General features: G+C 40.4%; 1 protein-coding gene across 1 annotated transcript in view; it reads left to right on the top strand.

The window, feature by feature from the left end:
* The window catches only part of PHACTR3 (phosphatase and actin regulator 3), a 54,354-nt gene that overhangs the window by 10,451 nt on the left and 26,900 nt on the right, over positions 1-17,003 (top strand). Inside the window, exons 4-7 of the mRNA XM_035899279.1 lie at positions 770-973; positions 4,772-5,036; positions 6,013-6,260; positions 13,578-13,731. Coding sequence (XP_035755172.1) covers positions 770-973; positions 4,772-5,036; positions 6,013-6,260; positions 13,578-13,731 — 871 coding nt within the window. The remainder of the gene's footprint in view (positions 1-769; positions 974-4,771; positions 5,037-6,012; positions 6,261-13,577; positions 13,732-17,003) is intronic.

The following is a 17,003-nucleotide window of genomic DNA, read 5'->3' as shown; positions in this document are numbered from 1 at the left end:
CACTAACATTAAGAGCTAAGTGCTTTTGCCATCTTTCAGGAGACAATCCTGAAATGAGAACTTCTTCACCATCTCAAATTAAGGCTTTGGTGACTGAAGTTTTTCTTAAGTATTTCACCAATTCTCTGTTCCACACTACCTACTGAGATCCAATAGCAAATCTTTTTTACAGCAGGCTTTTCTTAGTTATCAACTTTATCTTCAGGAAAGACTCAACAGTTCTAGTCAGGTACAGTAAGAGAAGACTTGGGATGCAAGTTGAAGTCATGTATTAAATAAGACAAAAATTAAATTGTGAAAATAAACACATACAACAAACAACTGGAAAGTCAGTTTCATGGTTTGATACTCTTTGCCCTTTGGCTGTGTGTTCCTAGCACAGCAGAGTACTCAGTAGCTGTGCCACTGCAGCTGCATGCTGTAAAAAAAATCATTGCAGTTCTCAAAAGTTGCTTTGCCTTGCTGTCTTCATTATTAAAAAAAAAAAAAAAAAAAGGACAGGGAAAAAGGCTTTAGGGAAGTAAGGGAAGCTCAGCAGTTTTCTCAGGAACATCAAAACTAACATTTTTTCCAATATCCTTATACATTTTATTCTTCACCTGCCTCAGCTGGTTGGCTATTTCACACAGTAATTATTTTCACTATGGCAAAGAAGTGCTTCTAGCTGTGTGCCATGTGTTCTGTTTTTCTGAATGTTCCTGGCATTGTCCCCTGGCCTATCATTATTATTAACTTCATGTTCCATTAATTTTACTCATCTTCCTACTAGCCAAGAAACCTTCAGCACCCACGGAAGTTTCAGAAGATGCCAGCCTGCCAGCATCTGAAGACAGTCCACAAGCCTTACTTGCATCTGAATCCACAGATTCCCCCCAGAAACAGACAGAAAGAAACCCAGCACAGCTTCCCAGCCCTCCGTTGCTCCCAACTCCACCACCTAAGGCAATCTCCAAAATCACAAAGAGCGTAACAGGTCAGTCATTACTGGTCAGTAAAGACTTTCCCATCCCTTACGTGTTGTTCGCCTACACAGCACAGCATATGATTTTTTTCTTACATCATTTTTTAAGCCTATTGCCAGAAACTGCTGTGAATCAGGCTAGTTATATTGAGTGAAGAGAATGCTAATGATTTCCATGAACTGAGTGGCCCGGCTGCCTGATAACAATGCACTGATCTTTGTACTTCACGTATTTATCTGAATCTCTCGGGGGATTATTTGTTGCGAGTCTCTTGCACTAAACACATGTAAAACAAATCAAACCAACTGCAAACATCTGCTGAATCAGATGCTCATATTGATATGCCATAAAACACAGGGAAGATTTAAATGTTTTCATTACCTAGACTCCTGCTGGATAACAGTACAACAGCCAAAATCAAGTTCCAGTCAATAGGTTCTGCAGAGGTTCCTGTCTGAAGGGTTTGCTCTCTAGGGTAGGTCTAAACTAGAGCTATGAGATCTGGTCTAGTTACACAGAACACACATAAGTGATACACCTGGCTCCCACAAAGCTGTCCTCCGTGCCAGACTTCATTGAGTGTTTCAAGAGCAATTCCTCTGGGCCTGATTTTCTAATGTATTGCCAATGTTGTTACATTTTCCAACATTCTGGCACTGCAGAAGGGTGTTAAAGTGAATATGATTTTAGTTTGTTCCAATTTTAGGGCCCCTACATATGGTAAAAGCAGTTAAAAGGGCCTTATTGCAAATTAGAATCAAGTCCTGACATGTAAATGTCAGACCTGTTGGATATTTAGACTTTAAATGACAGCCATTATCTCAGCCCTGATTTGCATCCACACTCAACTACTGGAACAATGAATAGGGTTTTCAAAGTCACTGGGAAACAAAGTATCGGAGGGGCATTGTGAGCTGACCACTGGAGTTCACAGAAAGTATTGAGGTTTTCCATCTTTTTTGAGGAAAATTACAGGTATTTGTTTCCCATAGAAAATATCCATATTTTGTCCATGCTTAAAAGCTGTAAGAATTTAAGTGGAAGGTGGGTTGAAAATGGTATCACAAAGCTCAGACTGCTCAGACAGCTTCAACAGTCTGTGCTATGGTCAGGCACTAGCCTGCCCCTTCCACCTTGCAACATGAACAGGCACAACCAGGACACCGCGCTGACTTTGCTCAACTGATGAGAAGGCCATGCTGTGCATGAGATGTAAGCTATTTGGAAAACCTGACCCATAGAGGGTAATGAGATTACAGCTCCACCAGACACTTCACAGCATTCTGAGTCTAGATATTTTGCTGCTTAACCAAAGTATTTCCTCTAACCCCAAAGATATCCTGAGCTTTGGTATTTCATTGTCATCTAAATTTTCCACAAAGAACAACTCTTCATTTTCTCAATTACTTCAATAACTATAGACCCTTTTTCAAGTGATTACACATGTGTTTATTTTTGTGTGGATGTGGAGGCAGTGGTAAATTAAGACTAAACAAATACTGTTAATGAGTGAAAGGGAATACAAATGGGATTATGAAAGAAAAGGAAGATTAAGAGATTGAAAAGCTTTTTTTTGTGTTTAGTTTTTTCCCCCTTAACAATGTTAGAGATGCTGTTAGCAGAGTGAGGAATAAGCCAGTAACCAATTAATCACAGAGAGAGGGGGAACAGGGCAATGTGCCAAGACATCACTTTGCAAGATTATTCACTGAACAGCTGTCATTAGGACAAATAAGGTGTGATCTAAGGAAACTCTCAACTCTGAATATTGGCCCAAGCTGCAGTGAGGACAAAATTGGCCCTTGACCCATTCCAGGAACAAGCAGGTATAAAGATAAAACAAAGTCTCCTCCTTTCCTGCTTTAGGGTTGAGCTGAACCCGGGGTTCTTGCTCTGAAAAAAACACGGACACCTTCTTTCACTGTGCAGCAGTATAAAGTGACTTAAAAGGTGTTTTTTTCATCCCCTCAAGCCATGATTCAGTGGGCAAAGATTGATCATAAATGTCCTCCGTGTATCTCCTCAGCACATAATCAAAACCCCCTTGAGTGGAAAAAACCCATCTTTGCTTAGCAGAGGTTGGCTGTCTGCTGGCCGCAGCAACCATCCTGATCAGTGCAAGGAGGAGCTCCTGGCTGGGAAGGTGTCTCATTGCCAAGATATTGCACGTTGGGCACCTAGACACCTGAAGAAATGCCTGTGTGCTTTCAGACATTACAGATTTTAAATAGGGTAACTTTTGGACTAGCTTGACTCCTGTCTTCTGGATGCACAGAGACATGAATGAAGCTCTGGCAATTGCTTAGGGTTCAGGGTTGGAGGGAGAGAAATGTGCAAAAATGTCTTCCAAAAATGAACAAAAAAAAAAAGTTAGACCTTTCTTTGAATGACAGAGATTTTATTGTGGATGCAACTGTCCTCATTGAAGGATGCTCTCCTCCTTACCCCACAAATGTGAAAGATACCAGGCTTCGTGTTGCCACTCAAATTTTCGGTGTTTGATTTTGGTTATGGCTACAGGAGCTCTTTTTCCCACTTACGCTTTTGCTGTTCTCAGTAGTTCTGCCTTCCAATCTCCAGATGCCCAGCTCTGTTTGCAGCACTACCCTTACAGAGCTGTACCAGATTTCCAGCAGTGAACTTAAGAAAAGGCATGTAAGTTGGTAACAGTTATGGAGGATGCCGGGTCTGAGAGGAAATAGTTAATAACTGAAGTTAGTATTCAAACCTACTCTTGTCCTCTCCAGTTTTCTAGTAAGTGATCCTGCTAATAGGAACCAACCAAGTCCTTTTTACATGAGTATTTCAGGATAATCCTGGCCTGAGCAGAAGTTTTTCTCTGCTATGAACTGAAGGATTTATCTCAAAAGTGAAAAAAGTAAAAATGATCTGTGAAAACAAGTTTGTACAAAAGCTGTACAAGCTGTGTCCGTTTAAATTCCTGTTTAAAACACTAGGTGGCAACAAGAGAAAAGAAATACTCTTGTATGAAGGACTCTCACTGCCTTTTTACCCAGACTGAGCTATTGGTATAAACACTGTCATATACCAGAAGCTTGGGACGAAGATATAAGGGAAAGGGGAAAAGAAATGCAGAACAGAAAAACTAAGCAGCATCTTTTTCAGGCCAGATCTTCAGTTACCTTAAGAGTGTGAAACTACCAAATTTACAACCAGGGAAATGTCTATTGTGTTTTGGACTCAGGTGCTAGAGAACTGTATATATCAACCCTAATTTCTAACAAAATGCTTATACTGCATAAAAAATACCTGAATCTAGGGGTAAAAAAAGATTAGATTGCCCCACCCTTCTTTTTTCTTCTTAGTGCTCCATACCACGTCTCTCATTTGGATTTTATTTGGCAAGTTTTGTTATGTAAACATTATCCTCATATTATAATGATTTTGGCATTTCCTCAACTGGCATATGAAAGAAAGAGGTCTAAGCTGTGCAGCAATCACAGAGGAGCAGATAATAGACATTGGTACATTTTGTCCTGACTGCGAACCAAAGTGCATGAATTTTAATACAGTCTGCCAGAGTCCAGCAGAGAAAGTGCTAGATTGGAAAGCCACCGCAGTACAAGTCATCAGTGGTTTGGAGGAACAGTGCTGGCAATCAAGAATGCATTGGTGGTCTGAGAAAAAGGAGAATCTGATACTGTGGGAAAGAGGGGAAATGGGGAGAGGCATCTGTTTTACTAGATCAAAGATCTGAGTCTTTATAGTAATGAGCCTTTTGAATTCAGATAGATACTTGGCTTAAAAGGAAGCATTGCATAACCTCTTACCCTCTTGTGTTTTGACAGCGGGAAGTGAAATAGATGACCCAGCCATGAAATCTCCTCCTTCCACCATCCTGAAGAATTATGTCATTGTTGGTTCCTCCCAAATCTCAGGACAAGCTGCCCTCTTCCATCCCTCTGGCCAGAAAAGTTCAGATCCCCATGTCAGAGGACAGGTAACAACGCCAACCGGTTCCCCTCACCTGGCTGCCGTCCACCTGCCTTTACCTCCTAGCAGAGTCATTGAAGAACTCCACAGGGCTCTGGCCACCAAACACCGGCAGGACAGGTACCACAGCCTCTTGGCTATATGGGTGCATGAGGAGAGTCATTCCATTAAATCATTTTTCTTGGTAAATGTTTCTACCCTGTTATTAGCATTTCGTTTACTCCTACAGCTTGGGTTTGCCTTCCTCTTGATGTTGCTACTTTGAACATGCAACCCCAGTTAAAGTGCTTAATTCGGCAGTTACTTCGAAGTATGTTGTTCCTTTATCAGGAGGCTACTGTGACATGGAAGTGGGTTTTCAAATAGGTAGAATCATTTGATAATCTTGACCTATTGCAAAAGAAAATCTCACCACAGGATATCAGGTTAGAGTAGCTAAGGCATATCCTGCTCTAAATATCAGTACTCTTCATATGAGAAATACTACTATTTCGGTATATGCCTCTTGGCTTATACCTGGGCATATACAGTATCCATTTTTAACACAAATGCTTGTGTGGGAGCACACTGGGTACTTTTATTTTTGTTGTAAGCCCTCCTGTGTATTAGAGGAGGACAGAGATAACCTTTTCCCTCACAGAGCTTTGGAGTTAAGTTGGTAACATTTCTCAATTCCGTAACAGCTACTGTCATGGGGAATAGATTCATACAATATTATTTCCAGGCCCTGTTAAACACTTGTCATGATCATAAAATATCAGAATATTAATATTTCATGCCATGTATGTTTTACATTAGAAGGACGTGCTGTGTGTTTTTTAATCAGTACAGTATAGCATGTGGCTATATATCAAAAAAATACATTAGTCACCATTCTTCCATACCTTATTTTTATGACAGCGATAGGAAATTAGATCCACATTAGCCATTCTCAACAGTCTTGAGAATGCCATCCTGCATTGTCCCATGTTGAACTCTCTGCCCTGGCCTTTATAAGCTACAAGATATTCTGATCATTCTCATATAACGATAAGTTCCTACTGTGGAAATAAAATGGTCTTTTGTAAAAACTGGGCTGTGCACCTTCCACCCACAGCTTCCATGGAAGAGAAAGCAAAGGCTCTCCAAAAAAACGAGTGGATGTCCGTCCATCCAGAACATCTAGCATTGAGCGCAACAAAGAAAAGGAGAACTCACTGAGTTACAGCAGTGATTCAGAAAACAAGCGGAACTCAGTTAAAGAGTCAGATGAGAACAAAGAAAACATGATCATGAACTCAGAGCTCAAGGAAGACTCTGTTTTTTATCAGGATGAGGAAGTTTTGAATGACTCAGTTATTTCTGGTAAGGAAAGTCACTTATTGTATTATAAAGATATACCATCGTAGCCTAATGGAATGCTCTAAACAAGGCAGCATGCAACAGAAAATATTGAACAGTATAAACTCTATTGTCACATCAACTTTTTCAAGGAATCCTGGTGAAAAGCTAAAGTTAAATTTGAGTCATAGTGATTGTGATCATGTCTTGGTAGGTACTGCATACTAAGATGATGTTTAGAGTTATGTTAATAAGTCAATGTACCAGTCTGCTTTACCCTTTCAGTTACTTATGTGTTCGTTGTACTACTACCTATGAACAGCAGCTCTTGCAGACACATCTCACTGTCAGTAGGCAAAGCCTTCTGTATACCTGGTGGCAATGCTGTGGATGTTTTGGAAGCATCCCATTGCAGGACTATTATTCCAGTGCAGTTATGGTACAGCGAAAAGTGGAAGAGACCAATGAATCTAGGAAAGACAAACATCCAGAGAAAATATCATCAAGCAGAAAGTTGCTCTTATTTGGTCCATTTCACCCTTTCTTGAGACATATGGGGAATGCACTGTATAATCCTGAGCGATTATTTAAGTGGGCTTTGGCAACATAATCAGCTCTTATGAGAAAATTTATTTTTCATTCACACTTTTAATGTTTACCATGTAAGCAAGACAAATATTCAGTCTGAAAGCAATCCTTCAATCTCTTCATCAATGCATTAAAAGAAGGCAGGCAGAGAAAAATTAATCAAAAAAAAATTGTTATAACAGGTCAAGGATGAATTTTAAAAGGTGCCTATTAGAAAGTGAACCAGCAGACAGGACACGAGTTCTGCTTCTCTGTCTTAAGACATCTAGTAACAGAATAGACCACTGAAATAAGACAAAAGAAAAGAGAATCCCTTGCATAATTGCTGTGCATTTATGGATAACTTAAAAAATAAAAATTACCTTTTAAGTTCTATCTGTTTTTTCTGACTATATGTTGTTCCTGATTATAAAAGTTGTCTCCTTTGGTATAAATTCTAAGAGCTAGAGGCAGCCAGGCAAAAAATATGTTATCCCCCATTAGTAAAAACAAATCTGAATACTTTACTGTTGAAGATGAATACTCTGTATATTTAAAAATAATTATTCACTGTCTGTGAAGACAGAAATTATGACGATAGAACAGCATTGGTGATTGCACAAATTTCAGTGATATCTAGAAGCAGCTCTTGGCTTTCTACAGTAAGTGGTAGAGTTCTGAAAAATTAATGCTTACTACAGTTGAACACCACTGCTGTTGTATTAGTGATGGCTTAAGAATGGTTTAAATGCAGCAAGTTTTATAGGGCAATATTAGACCAACTGAGATGGTGAGAAAAACAGACCTCTTTCAAAGATATTTTGGCTTTATTGTAGCTGCAACTATACTGCTGCTCAGCATAGAAGATATTGAAATCTGCCACTTGAAATATTGGCTACACAAAATGAAATAAAAAGCAATCAGACTGAACAGAAAACTTTTTCCCCTTAACTATATAACTTGATTTAAGAAAATATGATGTGTATGTATAAATCTTACTTCATTCATTGGCTTTTGTATTGGGCATGATCGGTCATGTATTATGACTTGTATTAAGGCATGCCTGCTAGAAATTTAGAAAAATAATATCTGATAATAGAAAAATTATTAAATACATTTTTGAATAACATGCGAGTACTACAAAGATGTAAAAGATGGATGGAAAAGCTTATAGGACAGATTAGTGAATATAATGAGGTATGGTTGATACATTCTTGAATATTTTAGTGAATAAGATTAACAGCCCAAATTTAAAGTGTCAAGGGCCATAATCACATACAGACTTGCTTCCCCAGTTCTTGTGATGGTGTGCTAGTAATAGAAGTGCGTGTGTAGATATGTAGACAGCCAGTTAGATGCCTTACCTGAAAGGCTGAAAACGCAAAGATTCCTTAAGAAACTAGGTAGCACGGTGATTATGTACAGATTAGTATTTACCTGCAGATGTACACCAAGGGCAAAGAGAGCAAAGATAGATGGTTTATGATTTGATAATGAGGCCCCAGATATGAATACAACACCTTTTCCCATGCAAAACACTTTCCAACTTTAACAAAAATAATTTTTAGGAATAATTTCTTTCTTTGTAGCTACACAGCCTTCTTCCTCATAATTAACTTACCTCACTCTTTGGCATTCAAGTCTCTTCACACCTAAACTTCAGTCTCTGCACCAAGAAGCCCGTTCTGCACACCCCTAAGACTTACCCAAGTCATCTAAGACTCGAGCTTTATGCATAAGACTGTTTTATTTAAAAGGGCTGAAGATCATTGTGGACTGCCTTGTTCTTGCAGGCTGTAAGCGTGCATTTCCAAAAGACCTTATTTCTTGTACAGGCCTGGCGCTTGCTCTGCCAGTGTTTAAGTTCAGACACTTTTTAGGGGCACAACAAAAACCCAGGCCACACAAAGTTTCAACTGTTTGGTGTCTAGGGAGGCTGCCGTGGACAGGTACTAGGCAAGCTGCGCAACACAGCTGCTCAAACCACAGAAGTCCCGGTGTGGAGTGATATAACCTCAGCCCTGGAGGAGACAACAGCTGTAGGGATGTGACCACTACTCATTTACTCAGCACAAGCTGGGACATCAGCAAGGCATTTCTGGTCTTGACGCTGGGTGGCACTGCTTGTGCCAGCATTCATTCAAATGCACCCGTCTGCATTTCAGATAGGAACGAGAGATGCAGTAGTGACACGGATAGCACCAGAATAATTCCCTGAAAAGCTCCAGATTCTTTCTAGTTGAAAAAACCTGGGCTGGTTTGCAAGTCAGGAGGTAAAGCTATCCATTAATCCGAAGTTGCTTTACAGTTAGTGTACTGCCTTAATACATCACCAACTTTGCCATTGCTACTGTGATGCAGAACAGTGCATCAGTGCAACAGCCCCATGGTTACAGGGTTACTAGTTACTAGTAACAGGTTACTAGTTTGGGGCTTTATTTCCTCTTTGTGAGTGCATCAGTGCAACAGCCCCATGGTTACAGGGAGATTGGTATGGGTCACAGGTAACTCTGGAAAAAGTGAGGAATTGTACTTTGGCTTTCCATTAGCACCCTACTCGATAAATCATTCTTTGAAACCTCTAAAAACACAAGGCAAGACAGTAGTCTTGTGCACAAGCTGAAAAAATAACATAACTAGCATGTAGCCTACAACTGGTAACTAGTGCAAGCAAGATTTTTCCATCAGCATGCAGTATTAGGATTTGCCTTTTGCTTGATAGAAAGAACAGTAAACATACAGGAAATTAAATGTCATGATTCAACTGAATTAAACCAGAAACTTTTGTCAGGAACCTGCAGACCAAACATGAAAAGGGTGTGAATTTTCAAAGCATTTATTGTTGACCTAGCTGAGCTGCCATAAATCATGAAACAAGCCACAGCCAAGATCCTGCCTGAGATAGCTTGGTTATGGGGCAGACCAGCATTGAACATGCCTTACTGACCAGGAAAAATAACCCTTAGGAAGAAAATACTTAAATAAGGGTATTTGCAAGTTCAGTTTCTACTTTGATGGTAATCAGGAAGGAACTTGCTTCAGGCTGCTGAAAATGGATGCGGGGAAAACTAGTTTGGGGCTTTATTTCCTCTTTGTCCTCTGGTTTTGTTTTATTTATTTGCTTATTAATTCCAAAACTTCAGATATGGGTTTCTGCAGCAGGTGGAATAACAGAACTGGCCATCAGTTGGCCGGTCAAGATGAAAACAGATGAACTACACAGTGTTTCCCAGCCTGTCTTCCTGAAGGGGGTAACATAATCTCCCTCTTTTCACTTTGTCAGGCAGGTACTATTTTTCAGGAATTAACCCAATCGGTCAGGCATGGGGAATGGCTCCTTAGACTAGCAGATCAGCTAAATCCAGATCTCTTGCATTTTTATTTGGTGAAATACCCTAAAGATTAATCAGTGCCCAGTGCATATGGACCGTGGGAGTGGCTATAGCATAAGCCTTTTAGAAATCCAGACATCTGGATGAAGTGAGCACAGCTTATCCTGAGTGGGTTATATGCTCTCCACTCCTCTAATACAAGAGCAGGATTTGGGTTAAAGTTGAGATTTTTCAGATATGATTTGTGGTTTTCATTTCACAAAGTAGTAGACTCTTTCTAAGTGTGCAGCAGAGCAGCCTGGGAGCAGCCAAGGCCCTGAAATCAGCTTCATTTTACTTTGTTTCAAGCAAAATACTGCATTGTTCCATCTCACTTTGAAATACAAGCCTCTAGGGCATACACTGAGCTAGCTTAAGCCAATGTCTCCACATAGGTTTCAAAACCTCACTTCTTGCAAAAAGGTCCAGTCTTTTAAGTGCAGAGCGTTGGTTTCAGCTGGCCTTCAGTGAGATGAGGGACAGCAGAAAATGAGCCCTGACCTCATCTGAACAAAGAATCACTGTGATTCTAGCCCTTGCCCTCCCACAATTCAAAGATGAGGTATAGTATGGTATGGCAAGTAGTTTTATTACAGCCTGAAGGAAAGAGGGATAGTCCTGCATACTCATACCTTAGCTGTCACCAGTGAATGGGAGAGTAACTGTTTAGGGTGCATCTCCAAAAAAAAGTGTTTACTACACATGTAGAGCTCCCTTGTTTCCTTCTAAGCAGTTCTGGGCAGAGACATATGCATGTGCTGTATAGTGTGTACATATATTGCTTTCAGTGCCCTCAGGATGCACTGCAAATGCACTGTGCAGATGGCCAGCACATGGGCACTGTGTCTATCATGTTCTGGAGGCATTGGGCTCAGTGTGCACGTGCAGTCTCTTCGCAGCAATCTCGTGACATGACCAAATTCCTCTTACCGCCTGTTTAAAGTCTCAGGGATACTGTTTAAATGTTCAGGGATACCCAGGAGTTTACTAGCCCCAAATGTGCTTCAGATTGTTTCCAGAAGGAATTCTGTTGGTTCCTGTGCTGTAGAGATCGAGCACTGCGAACGCCCACTCTGCACCCACTCCCAGTGTGGTGGAAGCTTGAAAAACCTTGACAAAGTCCCAAGTCTGTGGCTTTGTGAGCCAAATGTTTCTGATGGAGCCATATATTCAGTTAGCAGAAGGCTCTGTGTGGCATCAGCCAAATCATTTAACTTCTTTATCCATCTGTTAAATGTATACCTATTACTTCACAGAGGGCTGTGTGGTTTAATTTAATTAATGTTTGCAACAGACTTTGAAAGCCTTAGGAGGAAAGTGCTAAACAAGGGCACAGCTTTTAGATTTTAAGTGGGGTTTTGAGCTGATTATGGTTTCTAAAAGTTTAATTTTAGAACACTGCAACTATCAAGAGACTTGTCCCTGCTCAGGGAGACCACTCTCTGCCCCAGTCTTCCCAACAGGTACGTGTGGATGTGGTATAGGCTCCTCCCTCCCTCTGCATAAAGAAATTAGAGATCGATAGTGATAATAATAATGTAGGTCCACAGATCCCTAGCAAATAAAATCCCAATATTTGGGAATGAGACTCTATTTAGGATTTAGAACCTTGCCAACCTCTAGAGCATCCTTTAAAAAATATACTTTAATCCTATCTCAAATGCCAAACAAAAATACCAATTAAATGTCATTTTCTTTAAAAATGAGATGACCTTTTCTAGAAAAGGTGAAGCATTAAATTAAAAAGAAAAAACACCTTTAAAGTAAAGAGGAACCAAAACAAAATAACCTCCTATTACGCACCATGCTCTCAAGATGAAGCAAACAAAGATTTAACTGGAGTTCCTACGTACCTTGACAATACTCTAAACTCAATCTGACCAGTGCTACTCTGTAATGATGATTTTCAGACTCTGCTGAAGCCCTGGGCTGGACACCAGAGACACCAGTACAGCCCAGTAGAGGTGTGCAGAGATCTGGTGTAATTTTTTTTGCCTACAACTTACCTGTGACATGATTGCTGAAAGACTGCACTCCTAACACTATGACGCAGCAGCCCACTGGTTTTAATAGCACTTCCCTCTTCCTTTCCACCCCATCATAAGCAAGCTACCCCTCATCAAATGTGGACATCACCTCAGATTTCAGTCTGCATTTGAAAATAAAGATGGCTTTTCCCTTCACAGCCATTTGACTGCATACCTTTCCAAACACATGGCAAAATGGTTTTATAAGCTCAGGAGTCCAATTTTCATTTGTTCAGCCTGCTGAAGTCTGAAGAGTTACACCAGAGATACAGAAATACAAAGCTCAAACACAGTTCCCTCTAGTAAGAGTGAAATGACATTTCTAATGTCATCAGAGGGGCAGCATCAAGGACTCAGCATCCAGCACACTGAAGAGCAGTAGACTCCTACTCAAAAACAGTTGCTGCACATTCTCCTACGAACAGTTCTTTTGTAATGGCAATGTTTTAGGTTGTCTAGTTTGATGGAAAACATGTGTTATCATATTTTCACAATAAGCACAACAGGTCATGCAATCACAGTAAGTATTTGTGTCTCTTATTGCCCGAATGCCCAATTAAGTTGCCAGCATTCTGCAAATCATCATAAAACCTGGCCTTTTCTTTCATTTCACGGAATATTTGCCCCCGCTCTCTTCAGAGGGAAAGGTCTAATGTCAACAGTATATTATTGACTGCTAAATGATATTCTGTTGTGACACACTGTCACAGTGGACAGGATGCAGACATACGTAATGGCTTACATTTAGTGCTAGTTACACATGGTGTCTGATCACAATTCTGATTTTCTAATTGCTAATGCCAGAAAAACAGAGTAACATTTGTACATATATATTTATATATATGTGTGTCTGTGTCTGTGTGTGCATATATACACACATGCCAAACTACAACTTTGATTGTTTCAGTTAACCATTATCTATTCCTGCTTATACCTGGTGTACATGTCCTGGCCACTTCTGCCACTGAGCAACCCTGTCCTCCTACAAAGGAACAACTATATGGTTCAGGAAATAGGGATTGCTCTGGGCTACAGGGTTGCTCAGAGGACTGAAGCAAAATGCACAGCCTTTGACTTCTAAACTAGTGACATGAATCATGTCTCAGCTGCAAATAATTTTCACCTGAGAGCACTGCTTGCTTATAATGGATAACAAAAGATAACAGAGGAATATGATCCTTCTGCATTTGTAAGCAGTTTTGTGTCTGAGCCCTGCATGACTGTAGTGCTACTTACTTATATTAATGTGTACAACTGCTCATTGCACACTAACATACAGATCACTGTCACTCTGTAGGTTTCCCACTCTTTGTATGTTCATGTTTCACCCCCAGGAGCTGTCTTTCTAATAACTTTCTTTTCAATGCATGTCCCAGGTACTTTGCCAAGAAAATGCAAGAAAGAACTGCTGGCAGTAAAGCTACGAAACAGACCAAGCAAGCAGGAGCTGGAAGACAGGAATATTTTCCCAAGGAGGACGGATGAGGAAAGACAGGAAATCCGGCAGCAAATTGAAATGAAACTCTCAAAGTAAGTCTAAGAACAGGGAGGAACCTCCCTTTACGATGGATTGTCCTCTGAGTACTGTCAGATGAGACATTGTCACGCACCCCCAAGCCCATTTCCTGCAGTGAATCATACACAAACTAATATTGCACGTTTTCAGCTCAGTCACATGAAAAAAATCCTAACTCCCTCTTCAGTCAGGATTCCCTTGATTTCAGTAGAAAACAAGACAAAAGTTAATGTGGGAGGCAAAATTCTGCCAAATCTACCTGCAGCTCTGCTGATGTAATCAAGATTTTGAGGTTCTCCAAGAAGGCTAATGCTTTAACAAAAATAATGTAATTGTTTATTAACCTGATTTTGCTTTGTCACTGCTAGCTGAATTTGAGGATAAAGGCCATTGTTACAGCTGCATATTTACATGAATAAGGGAAAGCTGCTGTATGGATTGGTGGCTGTATTTCTGCTTCGAGGAAGAAGCATTGCGCTCACATTGCTTACACATGTTTGTGTAAGTCCAGCCGCAGGGACGGCAGGGATGGTCTGGTTTTGATCAGTAACCAGGGCAACAGGGTAGAGCTATGAGAGAAATAGCATTGCTGTGGTGTGCAGCCTAAAGCAAGGATTTAAGGTAACATTTAGGCTCAGGCTGCACCGTTTGGTTTTTCTATGTATTTTTTTTAAGAGCTACATTTAGATATCTGCAAACATGAATATTTTAGATGAGACAAAGTGGATTGTCAAATAATCTGTGCTGCGCCTGCCCACGCTGGGACAGTGAGCACTGCTTGCCGCCAAAATGCTTGGAATCAAAATGAGAAACGTGAACAGAAGTTCATTTTCAAGGCTTATTAAATATTAAGTATCTCAAGCCTCTCCTGAAAGAAACATTTATTGATATTTAGGCTAGCTCATTCATGTGTGTGCATTTGATTAAACTTTACCTCAGGGGACAGGGAATGAGAAACACACATATGGATCAGAGCACAAGTCCTAATGGACCAGAGTTTACAGAGGAAAACATCACTGCCATCACCACACTTGCTCTCAGCTAAGAAACAAGCTGCTGAGATGAGATTTGGGTGCACTTCATGATGCTCCTGCAATGCTGGAGATGGAATAATCACCTTCCTCCAGCCTCAGTGGTTGCTGGTTATGCTTTGTAGCATGGTAGTGCTTTACACCCAAAGGATAACGGCGCATTGTGCCAGTGACAGCACAAGACAGAGCAGATGACAGTCCCTGACACAAAAACCATGTACATCCCATACAAGTAGAAAATATCACATTACAATTTACATTAAGTTCCAAGAGTTACAGGCAGAAGTCATAGGTGTGCCACTTTAATACCCATCGTCTTAGAAAGGAAAGCATCATGGACCTTGACTGTGGCCTTGATAATCTTGACCTTGCAAAGCCTTGTGTATTCATTTCAGAGAAATATTACAAGCTGCACTCTGATACTGTTATTCCAGTATTTTGGCCAGTCTATTGCTCATGAAATGTCTTCATAGGTCAGGAGACTTATTTTATGGCTCTAAAATACGCAAATAATGGTTTCCACCCCACTCCATCCCTAAAACCAAGTTGGACCATCACAGAGTATTCACTGAGTGAGAAGATTATCTCATATCCAGCCTCATATTGCTGAAATGCCTAGGTCACATCTCTTTTCAATACAGCCTGACTTCTCTTAGTGCCAAAGGTCAAATGAAGTTACAGCTTCAGGTGGTATAACTAGAAGATTTATCCCTTTCTTTTCATTTACCATGTAGCTTGCTTACTAATGAGCCTGAAGAATTATTTTAAAGGAGGCGTACCTAAAGTCAAGTGTCAGTACAAGGACTTAAAAAGGAAACTGCTCTACTAGTGAAAAAAAGGGCTGCTCATTACTAGAAGCTAGGAAACGTAGTGTCTATAGGTAAATGCAGAGAAGGAAGCCTCCATACTGTCTGCTGTGGTCTTACAGAGCAATCTGTGGTGCAGGCTATTGGTCTCATTGGTAATGTCTAAAGGATGGCTAAAAGCCATCTTTGTTCCAAGTGCTGGAAGACAGACTTGCATTTAGCCCCTTCTTCCTGGAACGTGGAAGATTCAGTGCATTTCAGGGAACAGACGGTGGAGAGATTGCTGGAATAGCCAGGAATGGCAAAACAGATTGGGAGCAATCTCCCACACAACTTCCAGCACATATGTGCACTGGCAGAGCTCAGCTCTGCTCTTAACTCATCTACCAGAATAGAACATGACCGTGCAAACAAGCTCAGGTGGTGGATGCATGCAGGAAAATATTTACACCAGGATAAGTAAGTACATGTCCAAAAAAAAAAAAAAAAAAACAGAGAAAAAAAAGAGTAGTAATTATGTGTACTGGCAAAGGTCAAAGAGTCAAAGCCCTAGAGATATCCCTCTGGAGTTTCTGACTAGGTCTCACCCCACAAAACCCAGACCAACCCAGAGTCCTCACTCAGAGCAAACATGTGGCAGTAGTGTGGAAATGTAACCAGACTGGGCAGAATGAAAATCCTGTATGAAATTTTGAGGTCTTTAAATCCACTTATTTTACTGGTACTTGTGCAGCATAGTCTCTTTGTGACAACTTGGAAGTTTACAGCTAAGGAACATACTGCTAAGTGTTCAGGTGTGCAGCACTGACCGGGAAGTGGGATCCAATAAAAATGTTTGTTTTCTGTATGATTTTGCCACTATCTATGCAGATAAGAGGACATTGCTGCTGCTGCTGCTGTACTAGCAACACTTTGATAACAGCAATGGGACTTGCCGGCTCAGTTATGAATCCACATGTACCATCGGGCTATAGACCTGTACTTTAGCACAAAAGAACAGTACAGGCAGATTCAGTGGCTGTCTGCATAAGAATGGCAAGTAAACAGGCAGTTGCTTTCAAGATTAATATTTTTCAGCATGTTTGTAGGGATTTGATAGTCTATAGCTGTCTAGCAAATTGCCTCAGTCCCACAGCTAAGAAATCCTAGCTCTGTACTCTGGAGGGAAAGCTGTGCTGTCATATACAATGTGCAAAATATACCCAATAATAGTGCCTAGGTAACTTCAAAAATGGGGAGACAAAAGAATAATGTTTTCTTAAAATCGCTGTATTTTTTAAATGGTTCTGATTGTAATACATTTCAACAGTAGTTGTGAACCTGCTGAGAAAACCACCTCTGCTATCATGCTGATGAGTGTTTATGCAGTCAAAGTTAAAATCCCTATTTTTCTTCACTTTCCCACTCATTCCATCTCAAAAGAGAGACAGGAATTCTGTTATATCTTTT

The sequence above is a fragment of the Egretta garzetta genome, unplaced genomic scaffold (genome assembly GCF_000687185.1).
Source record: "Egretta garzetta isolate BGI_Z169 unplaced genomic scaffold, ASM68718v1 scaffold158, whole genome shotgun sequence".
In the NCBI taxonomy this organism is placed as follows: Eukaryota; Metazoa; Chordata; class Aves; order Pelecaniformes; family Ardeidae; genus Egretta; species Egretta garzetta.
Note: the sequence above shows the minus strand (reverse complement) of the source record. Positions and strands in the feature narration are given on the sequence as shown.